Genomic DNA, 20751 nt, shown 5'->3' on the forward strand with positions numbered 1-20751 from the left:
GTAAATAAATGTAAAACACTCCCATAACAAACATACAATCCCTCCCCTCTGCCTGTGAGATAATTGAGTCAGTAACTGTACTAATTCTAATCCAATTATCTCCAAGCACAGGAAAAAACATACTTTTTAAAAACACCCCAGAAGTACCCCAAAAATACATAAACCCCCCATCATAAATATCCAAAAATCATCCAGATCAGTTCAGGGGTTCAGGAATTTCCTGGAAGTCTTATTTTTGACCGACCGTGCACATGGCCCTATGCCCAAATCAGTTCCAGGGAATCAGGGCTATTGTCTGTCTCTCCGTCTGGTGTACAAAAGTGCATAACTCACATGAACCTGTTTAAAGTATTTGAGCCAGGTCCATTGCAGGGGCAATAGTCACAGGGTAGGAGGTTGGCAAACAGGCCCCTCCAAAAAACAGTGGCGAGGTAACTTTCGCCACAATATATTATCCCACCTCAATGACTCTGTGTGCCTTCATTGGCCAGGTGTCAGTGACAAGTGTCAGTGACAAAATCACCATTAATTGGCTGTCCTCTAACATCAATCACAAAAATGTGCTCATTTCATTCACAGGGAATAGTGAGACTGGATTGGGCAAGCAAGCATTACATTGCACAAAAGGAATTAGCTTATTGGTCAAGATTCCTGTCATCATTCACGTAATTTTCCCTCCCTCTGTCTTGTTTTGCCACTTTTAAGAAATGCGAGTCTTTGCGGCACTTCGGAGCTTCGGCACTTCCGAACTACCGAACTTCCTAACTACAGAAATTAGTCACTTCGGAACCTTGGCACTTCAGACATTCGTAAGCATCCGAATGTCCAAATGGCATTGTGACAGACCCCTCTCTCTTGGAACTATGCTTCTATTCCGTTGCCTTTGTCTATCTTTCGGTTAATTGCCTGTCCGTACCCTCCGTTCACTTGTTTCACAGGCTGCCTAGTGGATTGCTGAATGACCGACCACCTGGGAACTGGAGTATGCCATTAATTGACCTCCCAGCTTAAATGGTGAACGTTGGGAGGTCGCTGTTCGTGTAACTCCCACGTGGCTCCGGCCATTTTAAAGTCCCGAACGGTCAGCGGTGTTCGGCGCCCAACTTATGGAACTAAAAACGGACACTATTTTGCACGAACACCGCTGAAGCCGCCGACCTCCCTTCTCTGCCATCCAGCACACTAACGTCGGTCCATTCGGTGCTTTCTGGCACGAATAGATGCACCCCAGATAGCCATCCCATGGAGCCCATTTGTTTACCGAAAGACAATGTGAAAGACTTTGGCTCTATGGCGATTGAACTGTATGCATAGGATCTGTTCATGTAATTTAAAGTTATTGATTTTGTTGTATTTTTATGTTCAGGTGCAAAATAGAGTTTAGCTTCTATCCATGGAGATAATTGGATTACTTCCCAATTATCTCCGGGATAGAGAGGAGGGTTTATCTACGCCAAGGGGGAGTGTTTGTGCTTGTGCCACTGTGATTGGCTGTTGTATCCATGTTGTCCCAGTCTTCCATCTGGTCCCCTAGGGGAGTGTCCACCAGGTGGGAGACCTGCATGAATACCGGGCAGGTGACCCTCAGTGAACCAGATCTCTGCTTAACCCTCAATACGGAGCTTGGTCTCCCCCCTCGTACTTGGGGGTATGGGATTCGTATGATTTCTCGTTTGGCTGTTTGGTTCGTGAAGGATTTCGTATGGTTCCTGTTCGACTAATTGGAACTGCTGTTAGCTGCTTCTTCATTCGGAAAGAGAACGTCCTCAACGGTATTAACCCCTCTTATACCGGGGTGTACCGTAACAGGGTTGATGATAGTCTATATTGCATTAGCATTAGTTGGATTATGTTAGATGCAAACAGAAAAGACATGCATTTTGTTTTGGTTTTCTTTTTTTGCATGACATGGTTGATGTTAGAAACACAATGAACTTAAAATACAGCCATTTGTTGTCTGAAAGGGCATCGCTATCATTACACTCATGACTTCATATAGACACATAATTAATTCCCTATGATTATTTTTCCAACATGGTTATTTGCTAAAGTGAAAATTCAAAGTGAATTCAAATTTAAGGTCAAAATAGCCAAATTGGAAAAAAAATCTCTAAGTCAACTATGCTTTCATTGCAGTTATTCTGGCCTTAAATTTGAAACAGACTTTCTTAAATATCCCTGTAAATGTGTGGAATTTATTGCAGTCTGGAATAAATAACTCATATTTACAGCTAAGCACCAACCATAGATAAATCCTCACCTTGAGATATATAAATCTGCAGGAGGCAATCTGTAACAGTAATGGGTTAAAAATGGTCTCACTGGTATGAGAGAAACAATGTGTTCTTCCTTTCTTGCTATGAGCATAAAGTACAGTTCTAATGCTACATGTACACCATGTTTATTTTAAAGGAACACTATAGCGTCAGGAACACTATATATTCCTGACACTATAGTGTCAAAATAGATTATTTAGGTGGCCCCTCTGTGTTTAAACTGTTACCTTTTCTCCCATGTCACGCCGATCTCGCTGCGACGGGCCCCGCTTTGCTCCACCTCCATGGTTGAGATCATCAAATATGATGACATCAGCCAATCCAACGGTTTTCCCATACAAAAGCACTGGGAGGCTATTGTGCATGCGTGGCAAAATGCAGCGCTGCATCAGTCAGCATCTCTTCATAGAGATGCAGTGAATCAGTACATCTAAGGGGAATGTTCAGTACGTGGAGACGCTGAATGCCAGTTCTGTACATTGTGCAGAATTGGACTAAAATGCACTACTAGTGGCTGTCTAAGTGATTGCCACTAGAGTTGTACCTAGGCAGCATAGTAAACACTGCCATTTTCTGAAAAGGCAGTGTTTGCCGTAAAATGCCTGCAGGAACAGGCTGTAGACATCAGAACCACTACATTAACCCCTTAAGTCCGGCGGACGTATATTTACGTCCTTTTAAAAGCGGCTCTAAACGCCGCAGGACGTAAATATACGCCCGCCGTTTTTTTTTAACTTACCCGGTCGCCGGTGGTCCCACGCCGGCGATCGCGGTTGGGGGTACTCCCAGGGAGCCCCCCCGCGGCAGATCTGCCTCCTCCGGTCCCTCCCGGTCATGTGAGAGTGAGGTCCTTGCGAGGACCTCACAATCACATGGCCAGGATAGCTGGCTCAGGCATTGCCAGCAGGGGGACCAACTGTAATGACAGTTGGTCCCCCTGCTGGCTGAAAATAAAATAAAATAAAGTTAAAAGTGTAAAAAAAAAATATATATATATACTTAGATCATATATATATATTATATATATATGATCTAAGTATATATACACACATATACACACATACACATACACCGTCTAGGTGTATTTTAATATTAATATATATATAATTATATATATATATATATTAATATCAAATTACACGTAGACTGATACTGATTAAATATATATATAATTATTGTTATATATATATTTATAAATAATATAAAAAAAATAAATATGTAAATACGTAAAAAAATTAAATAAAAAAAATAATTAAAAATAAAATATTAAAAAATATATAGATGTGTTTTATTTCGTTCTAACTGTATTGTGATATTAATATATATATATTTATATCAAAATACACGTAGAACGAAATAATATATATATCTATATACATAAATATATACGTATATATCACTATATATATCTATATATAAATAAAAATATTTATAAATACGTATATATACACATATGTACAGGGAGTGCAGAATTATTAGGCAAGTTGTATTTTTGAGGATTCATTTTATTATTGAACAACAACCATGTTCTCAATGAACCCAAAAAACTCATTAATATCAAAGCTGAATATTTTTGGAAGTAGTTTTTAGTTTGTTTTTAGTTATAGCTATTTTAGGGGGATATCTGTGTGTGCAGGTGACTACTACTGAGCATAATTATTAGGCAACTTAACAAAAAAAAAATATATACCCATTTCAATTATTTATTTTTACCAGTGAAACCAATATAACATCTCAACATTCACAAATATACATTTCTGACATTCAAAAACATAACAAAAACAAATCAGTGACCAATATAGCCACCTTTCTTTGCAAGGACACTCAAAAGCCTGCCATCCATGGATTCTGTCAGTGTTTTGATCTGTTCACCATCAACATTGCGTGCAGCAGCAACCACAGCCTCCCAGACACTGTTCAGAGAGGTGTACTGTTTTCCCTCCTTGTAAATCTCACATTTGATGATGGACCACAGGTTCTCAATGGGGTTCAGATCAGGTGAACAAGGAGGCCATGTCATTAGATTTTCTTCTTTTATACCCTTTCTTGCCAGCCACGCTGTGGAGTACTTGGACGCGTGTGATGGAGCATTGTCCTGCATGAAAATCATGTTTTTCTTGAAGGATGCAGACTTCTTCCTGTACCACTGCTTGAAGAAGGTGTCTTCCAGAAACTGGGAGTTGAGCTTGACTCCATCCTCAACCTGAAAAGGCCCCACAAGCTCATCTTTGATGATTCCAGCCCAAACCAGTACTCCACCTCCACCTTGCTGGCGTCTGAGTCGGACTGGAGCTCTCTGCCCTTTACCAATCCATCCATCTGGCCCATCAAGACTCACTCTCATTTCATCAGTCCATAAAACCTTAGAAAAATCAGTCTTGAGATATTTCTTGGCCCAGTCTTGACGTTTCAGCTTGTGTGTCTTGTTCAGTGGTGGTCGTCTTTCAGCCTTTCTTACCTTGGTCATGTCTCTGAGTATTGCACACCTTGTGCTTTCGGGCACTCCAGTGATGTTGCAGCTCTGAAATATGGCCAAACTGGTGGCAAGTGGCATCTTGGCAGCTGCACGCTTGACTTTTCTCAGTTCATGGGCAGTTATTTTGCGCCTTGGTTTCTCCACACGCTTCTTGCGACCCTGTTGACTATTTTGAATGAAACGCTTGATTGTTCGATGATCACACTTCAGAAGCTTTGCAATTTTAAGAGTGCTGCATCCCTCTGCAAGATATCTCACTATTTTTGACTTTTCTGAGCCTGTCAAGTCCTTCTTTTGACCCATTTTGCCAAAGGAAAGGAAGTTGCCTAATAATTATGCACACCTGATATAGGGTGTTGATGTCATTAGACCACACCCCTTCTCATTACAGAGATGCACATCACCTAATATGCTTAATTGGTAGTAGGCTTTCGAGCCTATACAGCTTGGACTAAGACAACATGCATAAAGAGGATGATGTGGTCAAAATACTCATTTGCCTAATAATTCTGCACACAGTGTATATATATACATATATTAATTCTACACATATATTTATGTAATAATTTTACATAATTAGGTATCCTAATTAATTACAATTAGCGGGACCTGCGTGACAACCCATGCCGAAAGTATAAGGAATTTAATTTGCTAGCACTATATTTAACCCTATAACTTTCCAAGACACCATAAAACCTGTACATGGGGGGTACTGTTTTACTCGGGAGACTTCGCTGAACACAAATATTAGTGTTTCAAAACAGTAAAATGTATTACAACGATGATATCGCCAGTAAAAGTGACGTTTTTTGCATTTTTCACGCACAAACAGCACTTACACGGATGATATTACTGCTGCAATACTTTTTACTGTTTTGAAACACAAATATTTGTGTTCAGCGAAGTCTCCCGAGTACAACAGTACCCCTCATGTACAGGTTTTATGGTGTTTTAAAAAATTACAGCGTCAAATATAAGGCTTGTGTTTCATTTTTTTCACATAAAAATTCGCCAGATTGCTTACGTTGCCTTTATGACCCTATGGTAGCCCAAGAATGAAGATTACCCCTATGATGACATACTATTTGCAATAGTAGACAACCCAAGGTATTGCAAATGGGGTATGTCCAGTCTTTTTTAGTAGCCACTTAGTCATAAACACTGGCCAAAATTGGCGTTTTTTGCATTTTTCACACACAAACAAATACTAACGCTAACTTTGGCCAGTGTTTGTGACCAAATGGCTACTAAAAAAGACTGGACATACCCCATTTGCAATACCTTGGGTCGTCTACTATTGCAAATGGCATGCCATTATGGGTGTAAATTTATTTCCTGGGCTACTATACAGTCTCAAAGGCAACGTAACCAATCTGACAAATTTCAATTTCAAATGTAACACGCTATATTTGACCCTGTAACTTCCCAAAACACCATAAAACCTGTACATAGGGGGTACTGTTTTACACGTGAGACTTTGCTGAATACAAATATGTGTATTTTATTGCAGTTAAAGCAAACAGTATTATGACATTGACAGTTAAAATGTCATGTAGAACTAAAAAAATAAAAAAAATCTTATTTTCTCCCATGTTTTTCATATTAAATTATGTTTCATAGCTAAATATTTGATATTAAATGAAAGCCCTGTTTCCCCTGAATAAAATGATATATAATAAGGGGGGGTGCATTTAATATGAAAGAGGTGAATTACGGTTGGACAGACATATAGCGCAAATGCCAGGTTTTGTTTACATTTTGTTTCGTTCACAACTTGTACATTTGGCTGCGGTGTTAAGGGGTTAAGTTGTAGTGGTTCGAGTGACTATAGTGTCCCTTTAAGCACCATTTGAAGTTACTTAATCAAAAAAAAAATTCTAAAGTTGACTTGACAAGTTATGTTTATTTGAATTGTCAGAATGGAAATGGAAATGAATGCCATTTATCAACCACGAGAAATTGACAAAGCGCACAGGAAGGGATTTGTGGAAATTGAGTCACCATTTCTCTACCACGGAATTGCAAATCCTGTAGCCTTCAGAGGGAGACAAATGATTCCAGACGGTCATCTACACTCAGATGTACTTGTCTACCGCAACGCCTTGGAAAGTATACATGGCAATACAATGTTGAAACCCTCAAGCCCATATCCGAACATAAACCACCTCCATAGAGAAAGAGTCCGCAGACCTGCTAGAAGAGCCACTAACCAAAAGACTGCAGATAGCACTATATGTGTCTCCAAAAGTCAGGCCGATAACAAGCTCCAGTCGCCACCTGTGACTACCGAGGATGACAAAGATGACAAGAAAGAGGAAGATACCGAGATATTTGGCAAAATCGACCAAAGCAAAGTAGCTGTAGATTCTACGATGGACAAAAACTCTATGGAACTTCATGAAAACCAAGATAAACATAATAGCAATAACAACATGACCAGAGAGAGGAACAGTAGCTGCAATGGGAACGACAAGGAGTTAGGTAATACAAGTACAGCATTTGAAGACAGATACATCTACCAGCCTCCAGTTCATCTATCAGCAACACCATACAGTTTTCCAGTGTCTATTAACTCCCCAATAATTTCAGGTATGTCCTGGTGAGGTACACAGCATTCCCTATATTTTATAATGAGATGTTGATTTAGACAAGATGTTGTAGGCCACTTTGAGATTTCTTTGTGTGCATATGTAATTATGTATGTATGTATGTATATATATATATATATATTTTTTTTTTATTCATGTATCCTTGTACAGTAAATTGTTCCAACTGAGCTTTAACTTATATCCGATACATTAGGTCTATCGATGATGACTTTCACCACAGCACAGCACCACAAGAAAAATCTAAAAGAATTAATTCAGTAAATTAAAAATGTAATAATCGGACAGTAGGATTTTTAATCAGGAGGGTTATCACAACAGAGACAGGATAGTATTTGTGTTAGCAATTTTATTTATAGTACCAAATATTCCACATAGCTGGGTAAAAAAAAAAACAAGTATAGAGAGAAATTATTATACAGGGATGAAGTAGTGATGGGGACAATGCTCACTTTAAGCTCCATAACCACTACAGCTTAGTGTTTTTTTTTAAAAATTATTATTTTTCTCAAACAATTTTTAAATGGTTTGACAAAAACTGGCCTCTCCCAGGACCCAAACTCCCTGTCCTCCTGCTGCTGCTGCAAATATACTTGCTTTATTTTTACTGTGTTGTTTGTTCAACATAGTCCAGCCTAGCAATGATATTATGTGAGCACTGAGGGTGACTAAGAACAGAACTCATAGTTTATCATTATTATCCAAAGGCAGTCGGTGATAAGGAGGGGCGAGCTTTGGGTGCCTTTAGTTTAAATGGTTTGACAAATAATGTGGCAAATTCACACAAAGATTCCTTAAATTAGATCCATTATAGTAAGCTATAAACCTTGTGGTGCTCAGAGTGCTTTATATATAAATATATATTACTGTTGTAAACAAAAATAAATGTATGGTTAACTATTATTGCTAATGATATTATTATTTCTGTTTATTTTCCTAAAAAAAGAACACAGTATATTTTTCAACAGAGAAGATATACCAGCACTTCAGGATATCTGTAAATGGACCTCTCAAGATGTATATAATTTTATAAGTAACCTGCCAGGCTGTTCAAATTACGCACAGGTACTGCTCTTCATGAATTTGTTGGTTTCAGCTACATATCAGTTCTGAATCAGCAATAAGTACGTTTGTATAGAAGTCATCCACTTTGTATTCATACTGTGTACAGAATCACACTGCATGATTTCAGTAGCCAGCAACTCTGGCTGTGATCAGAGAACGCCATTTGCTGTTTTACAGTCTAACAGTGTACCAAATGTATCTGCAACTTTACTTGATATGTCTGCAAGTCTTCCTGGGCTCTAACTGTGAACTGCAGTCTGTACTCTATCAATCATCTGTCAGATGTTTATCTATTGAAAGAATAATTCATGGCAATTCAGAAGATTCATTTTGGCTGATATTTACTATATTTACTTTCATGTCAATAGAAGAAACCAATTTTGATTATATTTGAATAGGACCAAAATTGGGGCCAACTAGCGTGAATTAGCCTCATGCAGGGACTGACTACCTTTAGAACTACTTGGGAATTAACTCCTGAACAATTCCCCAAACTAAGTATTCAGATATGCAGGGCAGCTGGTTACTTTACTAAATAAAATGAACAGGGATTCTCCAGGACTCCTTATTAGCAGGAGGGAACAATTGGTCACTAACAGGCTTAGCTCTGGAGAGCTAACAGAAGCTTCTCGCAGGAACTTCCGCCTTGTAGACTGGTAGGAAAGAGGCAGAGATCTGCCCCCGGCAGACCCAGGACAACAAGTCAAATCATTAGCAAACCGTTATACTACTTACATTGGGGGTAGCTAGGGCACTTCTGGTACAACAACCACTACAGCGTTCAATAGTGGTTATGGTGGTGAATGTTCTTTTAACTCCATGACTATAGGATGCCTGAAACAGCAGTAGAATAACGTAATAAGTTAACACTTATCCTAGCCCACCAAATGTGGGTGTTTAATAGAGCCCCCATTCCCTGTACAGTGATTTAAGGTGCTTATCATCTAATTCCACCAAATAAACATTTTTCAATAAACTTACTTGTAATGACAACATTTTTATATTTACCAATGCCATTTTCAGAGTCGTCAGAAAATACACACACATGCTTAACTTACTGCACTTGAAAGAGACGTTCATAAAAAGCCTGAGCCAACATTTTTTTTTGTTTCAAGTATTTTATTGATTTTCATTTATAATAACATATAGACTAATACAGCAGTCTTGATAAGCTTTTACATTATTATTAGGTATTTACTACATCACAAGAGTTTCTCATCATTATTGACTTTAGGACAATAGACATATACATTTAAATAAACATTACAAACATCAAAGAAAAAAAAGAAAAAATAAATTATTCAAATACCTGGGAGTTTCATGTTTATAAAACAGATTCATCCAATGCCGAAAGGAGAGACCATGGGCGTACAAAGGTACAGGTGGAGGCCAAATTGTTAGCAGGATTCTGTTATCAACAATGCAAGGCCAAGTTTTATCATGTAAACCTAATTTTTGTGACCGTTCCTCCAAAATTAAAAAAGACTTAGACTTGTGACCTTGAACCCTAGTAATATTTACCTCCATTTTGATTTGAAACATTAGCTGATTTATGACATCTTGCCATATAAAGGACAGTGAGATTTTTTCCAGTATTTTTTGTTTATTTTACACTGTTTCCTAGCAGTTAAAATTATAAATGCACGTAACTGAGCCAACTTTTTTTTTTTTATTCTTTATTTTATTCGTAGATAGATTAGACAAGCGGAAATGCACTGCCACAACAGCAGGTACCTTCACATCATTAAACATTGCATAGCAGTTATGTGGCATGAAGAACAGTGTACGTTTTTTCCCCCTTTTAATTTGAAGGGGGAAAAAAAGAAAGAAAATTTTTTTTTTTTAAATAAAATACATCACCAGATACTCTGCCAATGTGAATCTTCATATAGACAGTGGCTGTCACGTTCACAGTAAATGATGTGGAACACAACTGCAGATTTCTTAGGACTTTGATATTTTATTAAGACACTTAGATGGAACTGAGACTTCAGTTCCAGAATTACAGGTACTGTTACTTTAAATAATAAACGGTTTGCTTCAGTTAGCAATGACAAGGTTCAGAATTCATTAGAGTCCGTTATTCTTGTTAACAGTTCAAATTATAAGAGATTGTATACATTGGAATTATCAGTAGCAAGACAGGTGCAGCAGAACTTAAATAGTACTTGTTTTGAGGGATGCTGTAGCAGGCTTGCTGGACAACTTGATAGCAGACTTTAGTATGTTGAAAATAAAGACTATCTGTAGCAAGACAGGTACAGCTGAACTTGAATAATACTTGATTTGAGGAAAGCTGTAGCAGGCTTGCTGGACAACTTGATAGCAGACTTTAGTAAGTTGAAAATAAAGACTATCTGTAGCAAGACAGGTACAGCTGAACTTGAATAATACTTGATTTGAGGAAAGCTGTAGCAGGCTTGCTGGACAACTTGATAGCAGACTTTAGTAAGTTGAAAATAAAGACTATCTGTAGCAAGACAGGTACAGCTGAACTTGAATAATACTTGATTTGAGGAAAGCTGTAGCAGGCTTGCTGGACAACTTGATAGCAGACTTTAGTAAGTTGAAATAAAGCTTTAGCATTGTTAGCTCTTATCTCAGAGACTGTAAGATACTTAGCTTCCAGAAGTAGAGGGATTGTGTCCCCAGCTCTCCTCTGAGGCGGTTGCTTCAGTGTATGGTTGCAGAGAGTGCAGGCACTTGTCGGTGATGAGGAGAGATGTTGGGGACTTGAATAATCCTCCAGTCCGGTTCAGTAGCATGTGGTCGTCTCAGCGAGGTATGTGAGCCGGTGAGTCAGGTGCGGTACGCGTTTCAATAATCCAGCGTCTATCAGCTGGTGCGGTCGCATTAAATAGCAGACCGCTTCAATGGGGGTGTGCCTAAACTCCGTCAAACCCGGAAGCATAAGGAGACATCGGGAGGCTTAAGGCCTGACAGTACCCCCACCTTAATGAGCAACCTCAGGGTGCTATCTCAACATGGTTTAGAAGGGTAGCGTCTGTGAAAAGCGGAAATCAATTTGTCAGCATGGATCCCAGAGGAGTTTTCCCAAGTATCTTCATCAATTCCATATCCCTTCCATCTAACGAGGTATTGTAAAGAGCCACGATGAATCCTTGAATTCAGAATTTTGTGAATCTCGTATTCTTCTATACCTTGGACTAGAACAGGATCAGGAGAAGTAGTTACAGCTCCATGGAAAGGATGAGGATGATGAGTTTTAAGTAAGGATACATGGAAAACGGGATGAATTTTCAAAGTAGATGGAAGCTTCAATTCAACAACATTACAGTTGATTATTGACTTAATTGGAAATGGACCATGAAAAAGGGAACTTAACTTCTTAGATGGCCAATTTATGAAAATGTCCTTTGAGGAAAGCCAGACAAGATCCCCAATCCCATAATCGGGGGAAGATCTTTCTTTAATATCAAATTTTTTTCTTTGAGAGGATGATGCAAATTCCAAAAGTTCATGTAAAAATTTGAATAAAGATGACATGTGAGAGATTTGATTCGAAACGGAGGAGTTAGACGAAAGACTTGTCTGAGCAGGACACAAGGAGGGATGAAATCCATAGTTGGAGAAAAATTGAGTCATTTTGCTATTAGTATGATAGGAGTTGTTGTATACGAATTCTGCCATGGGCAACCAGGTTATCCAATCATCTTGTAAGTGAGAACAATAACATCGTAGATATTGCTCTAAGCATTGGTTGACTCTTTCAGTCTGTCCATCAGTTTGGGGAAGATATGCGGATGACAGTTTACGTTGGATATGGAGAGAAGCACATAATGCGTTCCAGAATTTGGAGGTAAACTGAGTCCCTCGGTCTGAAATGATTTCGTCAGGCAGTCCATGAAGTTTTACAATATTGTCAAGAAATAATTTTGAAAGTTCAGAGGATGAGGGTAACTTCTTTAACCCCTTAAGGACACATGACGTGTGTGACATGTCATGATTCCATTTTATTCCAGAAGTTTGGTCCTTAAGGGGTTAAAGGGAAAAAATGGGACATTTTCGTGAAGCGGTCCACTACCACTAGAATGGTGGTATGCTGTTGAGAAGGGGGAAGATCCACCAAGAAGTGCATAGAAATGGATTGCCAAGGTTTTCCGAGAATCGGTAGGTTCAATAATTGACTACTTAGGTGCTGATGTCCATGTTTGGATCTTTGGCAGATTGAACAAGTTTTAACATATGATTCAACGGTTTTGTCTTGATGAGGCCACCAATAATATCTCTTGGACAATTCAAGGGTCTTTTTTATACCTGGATGATCTGCCAGGGTAGAATCCTGAATAAAATTGAGCACTTGATTTCTGAAAGCAGGAGGTACGTAAATTCGGTCCTTGAAATAGTAGAGACCGTCTTTCTTTGATAGTTTAACTGATGTAGGAAGATTAAGAGTATCTTTACTGAGTCCTTTTATGTCGTCGAGAAGGGAAGATAGAGTCCCAACGACTGTATGAGGAGGAGGTTCCAGTTCGGTGTCCGAATAACAAGAGGGTATAGCTGGTTCTTTAGTAGTCTGAAAGCTTGGAATATGTTGTAAGCATGTTTTCTTACAATAGTCGGAGTTAAAGGTGAGAGAAAAAGGGGACCAAGAAATTTGAGGGTTGTGGTTTCTTAACCAATTGATCCCTATTATAACTGGATAAAGTGGTGATGGAAGAACATTAAATGTAAGAAATTCAGTATGAGTATGATTGGTGGTTACTTTTAGAGGGATGGTTTCATGAAGTATTGGTCCCGATGAGATGAGGGACCCGTCAATCACTCTAACAGGAACAGAAGTTTTTTTACGAAGACAAGGAATTTTATTCTTTGTTACAAAGGCTGAGTCGATGAACACTCCATTTGCACCGGAATCGATGACAGCCTTGGTCATAATTCTTTCATTGTCCCACTGTAATATGAGAATGATAGGGGACATTTGAGTATTTGCTGTAGAGGGGAGTGCACTTAGGATGGAAGAGGCATGAGTCTGCCTACTGCCCTTTATCCGTTTCAATAAGGGGCAATCAGAGACCAAATGAACTTGAGAGGCACAATACATGCAGAGGTTTAATATACGTCGTCGATTTTTCTCTTCAGGAGTGAGGGGGCTTCTTATTACCCTTATTTCCATAGGTTCGGTTGGTAAGGATGAGTTGTCAGAAGGCTTTGGAGGATGAAATGATTTTTTCCCAATTGAAGTTGAGAGAGCCTTTTCGGCCTTTCTTTCTCTAAGCCTTCTGTCAATGCTGATTGATAGATGAATCAGAGCGTTCAAAGTAGTAGGGAGTTCTATTCTGGATAGTTCATCCTTTACAGCTTCAGATAAGCCGATTCGAAACTGGTTGCGCAATGCGATGTCATTCCATTGCGTTTCTACTGCCCATCTTTTAAATTCAGCGATATAATCTTCAACGGGTCTATGTTGCAGCAAGGTTCTAATTGTTAATTCAGCAGTATTTTGTTTGTATGGATCTTCATAGAGAAGAGACATGGCTTTAAAGAATTCCTCCAGTGAATCTAAGATGGGGTCATCATTGTCCAAAAAGGAATGGGCCCAGGACATAGGTTCACCTCTCAGAAATGAGATAACTGAAAAAACCTTAGATCTTTCTGTGGGATAAGATCTAGGTTTTAAAGCAATCAATAATTTGCAGGAATTAAAAAACTCCCTATATTTGGAACGATCACCATAGAATTTTTCAGGGTTACATACAGCAGGATCGCTAGTTGAGTGCAGAACAGTATGAGGAGTATGTGTTTGTAAGTCTCTGACATAAGTGAGAATTCTTTCATTTGTAACCTGCAGGTCTTGCACACCTTGGTTAAGTGAATCGACTCGTTGATTCAGCAACAATACTTTAGAATCGAAATCTGCTGGTTCCATTACAAAGGCTGGATTATTCTGTCACGTTCACAGTAAATGATGTGGAACACAACTGCAGATTTCTTAGGACTTTGATATTTTATTAAGACACTTAGATGGAACTGAGACTTCAGTTCCAGAATTACAGGTACTGTTTCTTTAAATAATAAACGGTTTGCTTCAGTTAGCAATGACAAGGTTCAGAATTCATTAGAGTCCGTTATTCTTGTTAACAGTTCAAATTATAAGAGATTGTATACATTGGAATTATCAGTAGCAAGACAGGTGCAGCAGAACTTAAATAGTACTTGTTTTGAGGGATGCTGTAGCAGGCTTGCTGGACAACTTGATAGCAGACTTTAGTATGTTGAAAATAAAGACTATCTGTAGCAAGACAGGTACAGCTGAACTTGAATAATACTTGATTTGAGGAAAGCTGTAGCAGGCTTGCTGGACAACTTGATAGCAGACTTTAGTAAGTTGAAAATAAAGACTATCTGTAGCAAGACAGGTACAGCTGAACTTGAATAATACTTGATTTGAGGAAAGCTGTAGCAGGCTTGCTGGACAACTTGATAGCAGACTTTAGTAAGTTGAAATAAAGCTTTAGCATTGTTAGCTCTTATCTCAGAGACTGTAAGATACTTAGCTTCCAGAAGTAGGCGGTTGCTTCAGTGTATGGTTGCAGAGAGTGCAGGCACTTGTCGGTGATGAGGAGAGATGTTGGGGACTTGAATAATCCTCCAGTCCGGTCCAGTAGCATGTGGTCGTCTCAGCGAGGTATGTGAGCCGGTGAGTTAGGTGCGGTACGCGTTTCAATAATCCAGCGTCTATTAGCTGGTGCGGTCGCATTAAATAGCAGACCGCGTCAATGGGGGTGTGGCTAAGCTCCGTCAAACCCGGAAGCATAAGGAGACATCGGGAGGCTTAAGGCCTGACAGTGGCAATGGAAGGGGCATTCAAAGTACAATTCCTCATATTGCTGTCTGCAGCAAGGGATCTTCACCTCAGAAACTGCAAATAGAAATCTCGAAGTCTTTTCCCAAATCAGTTTACCTGCTGTAATACATATGACCTGGTAATGTGTCCACAACGTTGAGTGGCACATTTTATCGAATTATCAGCAGTATAATAGTTGCAGCACACAGCAATACAAAGAGACACTGATTGCGATGAAAGTAAGCAGAACAACACAATAACAGACAATTACTGTAAAATTACAGGCATACTCCAAGGGCAGTACATGTTTTGCCTCCCCAGATACATGCTGGTACATTGTGACAGGTGCATTTGCCATGTATTCCCAGACAGAGGATGTAGATGGGATACTAGCCAATTCACTAGTTCATAAGAACTATTGTTTTATAAGCCTGCAAACAAGAGAAAAGTATGGAATGTCAATACCTGGGGTGCAAAATACACTATTGCGATGAGTCCTGGTATTCATTTTGTGATCAAGTGCTATTTAAATATGATTTATGAAACACAATTATTGGGGATATGCAAACGTAAATGTCTCAAATTATCTGTATAACTGTTAAAGGGCCAATTATGTCAAAAAGGTGCATAGACACAAGGTCTATAATCTAAGGAAGTCGCCTTGACATACAGATATGTATAATAAAACATACTTATAAGACTGAAAAGAAAAACGGGATTAATCCCCCAAGATGCTCCTCTGTTGATGTTATGAGGAGAGCGGGATGCAGTGGGTCAGGTCAGATTCCGATGAGGAAATATAAATAAATAAATAAATAAATAAATATAAATAAATAAGGAAAATCAACAGGAATGCAACAAGCACAGAGCATTGAGGGTCCCTCACTTTAATCAGTTGGGGATGGGAAGGTGGGTAACACTTTATAGTTCAGTCCTGGAGTGCCAGTTCACCCTATGCCCCCTCTAAATGGTTATTTGATCTGGATTGTCTCATCTGCATAAATCTCAGCCTTAACCCCCTCCCCCCCCCCCCCCCCCCCCCCGCCCCAGATGATGCTGGACTACAATTCCCATGATTTACTGGCCATCTTCTGCTTTCAAATAATTATTTGAGTTGCGAGCCATCAACTTTTGGGGGACCAGATGCCTGATTCAAGTCTATTACAGAGATAGAAAAAATGTATATTGAGACTTAATCGAGGTTTTTAGTAGATTCAATTTGACTCAATGTTTTTAATGAATACAGGTTTTTAAGGACCATGATATTGATGGAGTAACACTACCCTTACTGACTGAGGAACATCTCTTGGATACAATGGGTTTAAAGCTTGGACCAGCACTCAAAATCCGTTCACAGGTATTGGTTCCAGTGTTCAATAAGCTGGGTTGTCAATAGTCCTGAGTTGGTATGAACAGTACTAATAAGGTTTAACACAAAAACACACATATTGAAACTGGCACTTCAAGGACCATAATCATTACAGCTTATTGCTTTGGTTAGTGTGCAGTTTCTCTTATATTTGCAAAACTATTTCTAAGCAGCTTGAAAAAAAAATAGAAAATTAACTGGCACTAAAAGACAGTGCCCTCATCTTGGGGTCTTATGAGGAAATTTCCTCATTAAATAATCAAAATATTTATATAGTTGGGATTCACCATGCTTTTTACCATTTGGCACGGACAAACTGACTTAAAGAGTTAAATGTGATTTAGCATGGCCAAATACTGCTTACCAATACAAATGTTTTAGATGCATACTAGCGTAAGTGACCTCATATAATGTCCTAAACTGAGGGTGTTTTTGGTAAACTCTTTTGAAAACAGTTTGACAAACGCTGTCAGCACTCCACCAGTAGAGTTCTACCATAACAGCCATAATTAGCCATGATATAGTGTGTCATAACATCCTGATGATATATTAAATAGTGCGTCATAAGAATAGCACAAAATTGACTCCACGTAGCTAAGACTCAAGCTTTTATGTCAGGAATCAGAGCGTAAGGGAACATTCTGGGTATGTGCCTGATGGAATAGTTCGTAATGGTGAACTAAAGGAATAAGATACCCTAGTGGTTGTTTGGGGATATCAATACACCACAATATTACATTTTTATTTTTATGCTTTAGAGTTCGTGTTTGGGTTAGCATCAGGTCTAGCGGTCGTGTGTTAGGCTACCATAACAGTTAAAGAATACAAGTAATGATAGGGTACTGAACTGGGTTAAGGGTTATTGTTAAAGTAGATCATGGGATACAGATAAGGTTGGTGTACATGTTAGGGTACTGTGGAAGTTACAGTTATTAGGGGGTATAATTGCTTTAATTATGTCACCATTCATGATGCAGAAGATTTGAAAACATGATTTGCTTGTTGAAATAATATATCATACAAGACCCAGCACACTTACTCATTCACTAAAGAGCAATTTAAAAACTCATAGAATGTAATAGGTTTTTTTTTTGTAAGAACACCTAATCTAGGCAAAAATAATGGGGTTTAGTTACAGCATATACTCAAACATTGCATAAGCCTGCCACAGCGTCAATGTACCCCATTTTTAGCAGGTCCTATCCTAGCAACCTAATACCTGCTCTTATGATATTAATTGATTTACTTGCTAGACATATGTTGCATGAATTGGCCTAGCAGCTCCCTTATAATATATGCATGTTCAGGTTAGTGCAATCCTCGTGGTTTCATATATATTTCACATTACCTGTCGTTTACTTAGAGGGGCAGATCATGTTTTGTATTCAGTACTGCACACTGGTGATGTCATTCTTGCAATAATTTTTTCATATTGAATTTTATAACAATGTATAGATTATCTCCACATAGTTAGTGGCTCTAACCTTGCGCAGAAGACATACATGAGATATACATACAAGTTAATAAGTAGTTACTGTGATTCTCAATTGCATTAGGACAGCCCCATTGGGAACCATTGAATCAATGCTTTCCTATTGGGTTTTGTGTGAAGTGGATGTCCTCATGAAGAGCATGAGGACGTCCAGCGTCAGTTAGTCGACCAAAAGTCTGCTAATGACCCAGAAGCATTGTAATTATTGCAGTTTCTCAATAACTGCAATAACTACAATTGCAGGATTAAGGGGACATGGGCACTGCACCCGGACCACTTGAATGAGCTGAAGTGGTCTGGATGTTTATAGTGGTCCTTTAAAGCTCTGTAGAAGCCACCCGACAACTCAGACACTGTGCAGCCTGTATTCCTTCCTTCCTGCATAATAGATTTCCAATTCCTCTTCGCACATATAGTAATGCAGGAACACTTAGAGCAAGTTTAATAATGTACTGGTTTCTTAACTTCACTACAATGAACTACTTAATCTAGGTCATGTTTGAGTAGGATAGCTACGAATGATACTACTCTGTCCACTCTCAGAGATCACACAGTACAAGATGCTTTCACTGGCAAGAAACCTTTAGGTCTGGCAAGTCTGGATAGTAACTTGGAAATTTAAGCCCTGATATATTTATTATAATGAGATTTATATAATACAACATGAACTTAATCATGAAAACTGCCCTATTTTTTAATGAAATTATATTTTTTCCCCATTCCTTACAAACTTGATATTACTTCTAGGAGTACATAAACTGATTCAATTTTTTTTTTAAATATATCTGTCACAGAGTCAAGTGTAAGTCCTTTTCTGTAAACGAACTGTTTTGTTTCTTTTGGCTTGAATATAGAACAGACCACCCAGTTTTCCCTTAAGGATTTCCAACTTAGTTGTCACCATCCCATATGTATTACTCATCATCCGTTTCCTTGTGATTGAGGAACCAGGTTCCTAATTATATACATTTTTTACTCAGTATTTCCATCCAAAGTTTTTATAGCATTACAGTCATAAGAGTATTTGGATTTTTTTTTTTTTTTAAATATATTACATAAATGCTACTCTAGTGCTATCAAAAAGACCTGCAAGATTTTTTAAAAAGAACACTGTAGAGTTAGGAATACAAACGTGTTCTACTAACGCTATAGTGTTCTACTATTTATCAGATTTACTTATCTTTTAGCCCTGGTCTCTGTGCTGCCATCCAATCTCCCTGGCTGAGATCATCAATCTTGATCAGGTCAGCCAATCCAATGTTTCCCCATTGCATATCTATGGGGAACGTTGAGCATCTCCATGCAGAGCGTGGAAATGCTGAATGTCAATCCTCGGATTTGTCACTGGGGTGGACTTAGGCAGCCATGTAAACAGTGCCATTTCTAAGAAAAGGCAGTGTTTACACTGCTGAGACTGCAGGGACAGGCTGTATACCCTAAGCCAGCTATATTAAGCTGTAGTGGTTCTGAAGACTACAGTGTCCCTTTGAAAAAAAAAAATCTTGAAAAACTATATTGCAGCAACAAACAAGCAGTGATTCTCAAAATTAGTAAATGCATAGTAGTTTAAAATTCTGGATCAGTAGGGTTGGATACTCTAATGCTGCAACACATTGCATTCAACTAAAGCAGGCTTCCCCAAACTCCGGCCCTCCAGATGTAGCTGAACTACAATGCCCATGATTTTTAGCCTATCTATTTCATTCATAGAATCATGGGAGTTGTAGTTCACCAACATCTGGAGGGCCGGAGTTTGGGGATGCCTGAACTAAAGGATATAAGTCCTATAACATGCAGAAAAGAATGCTGCCAAAGTAGAGGCTCTCAGATTGACTGTCAATCTTATTTGTTCTCTGTAGATCTCGTGCCGTTTGGGAAACATATTTCACATGGCGAATCTTCCAATAACAGGACCTATGCCATCCACTGCCCAAGTGTCAACAGACCAGCCAACGGATGTATTATCACCCCTTCAATGCAACAACAGCAACATGGCTCCAAGTCCCTGTCCAAAGGATTTAGATATTCTGAAGACTACAGAATCAATGACATCCGAAACAAAGGAGAACTCCTGCGATTTACCTTTGACACAAAATGAATTTCAGATGAACTATCTCAAAGGTTGAGTGGCTATGACAGCAAAATGGAAGAGTTTGTAGTAGTAAATATTGTTCAATATCTGTTTTGCACTGCCTCATAGTTACACAGAGAAATGTACCTACATAAAAAGAGATAATATGTAAGACGGCCTTCTCTGGAATGTAATAAAATGTCCATCTATATTTAGTAAACAGACAATGCAGATGATTCGCTTATTGATGTGTTTGTCCTCATTCTGCTACACAGGTCCTGTTTTATATCATGCAAACAAAAGTAGGCGTGCGCAGCCTATTACATAAGGGTGTGCACCCTAAAGCACAAACACACACGCCGCATGTATATGTATGGAAGGAGTTAAACTGTTTTTTTCCCTTGGTTTGACACTTACCTAGGTGACTGTGGTCCTTCCAGTCTTCTTTGATATTGTTAAAGTGGGAGTTCCCATACTGCTTTATTAATATCCCAGTCTGACCAATTCTGGACAGTATTCATTGGCTGAAAGTGTCAGCTGACCCTTTTCGGCCAATGAATTACGTTCTAATAGGTACATTTTGTTTTG

At 38.7% G+C, this 20751-nt stretch overlaps 1 protein-coding gene across 1 annotated transcript in view; it reads left to right on the plus strand.

Moving 5' to 3' along the window:
* The window catches only part of SAMD7 (sterile alpha motif domain containing 7), a 42150-nt gene extending 21743 nt beyond the window's left edge, over window positions 1-20407 (plus strand). Inside the window, exons 6-9 of the mRNA XM_063441036.1 lie at window positions 6671-7341; window positions 8305-8423; window positions 16478-16588; window positions 19952-20407. Coding sequence (XP_063297106.1) covers window positions 6671-7341; window positions 8305-8423; window positions 16478-16588; window positions 19952-20218 — 1168 coding nt within the window. The 3' untranslated portion in view covers window positions 20219-20407. The remainder of the gene's footprint in view (window positions 1-6670; window positions 7342-8304; window positions 8424-16477; window positions 16589-19951) is intronic.
* The last annotated feature ends 344 nt before the right edge of the window (window positions 20408-20751 follow it).

This window comes from Pelobates fuscus, chromosome 2 (genome assembly GCF_036172605.1).
Source record: "Pelobates fuscus isolate aPelFus1 chromosome 2, aPelFus1.pri, whole genome shotgun sequence".
Lineage (NCBI taxonomy): Eukaryota > Metazoa > Chordata > Amphibia > Anura > Pelobatidae > Pelobates > Pelobates fuscus.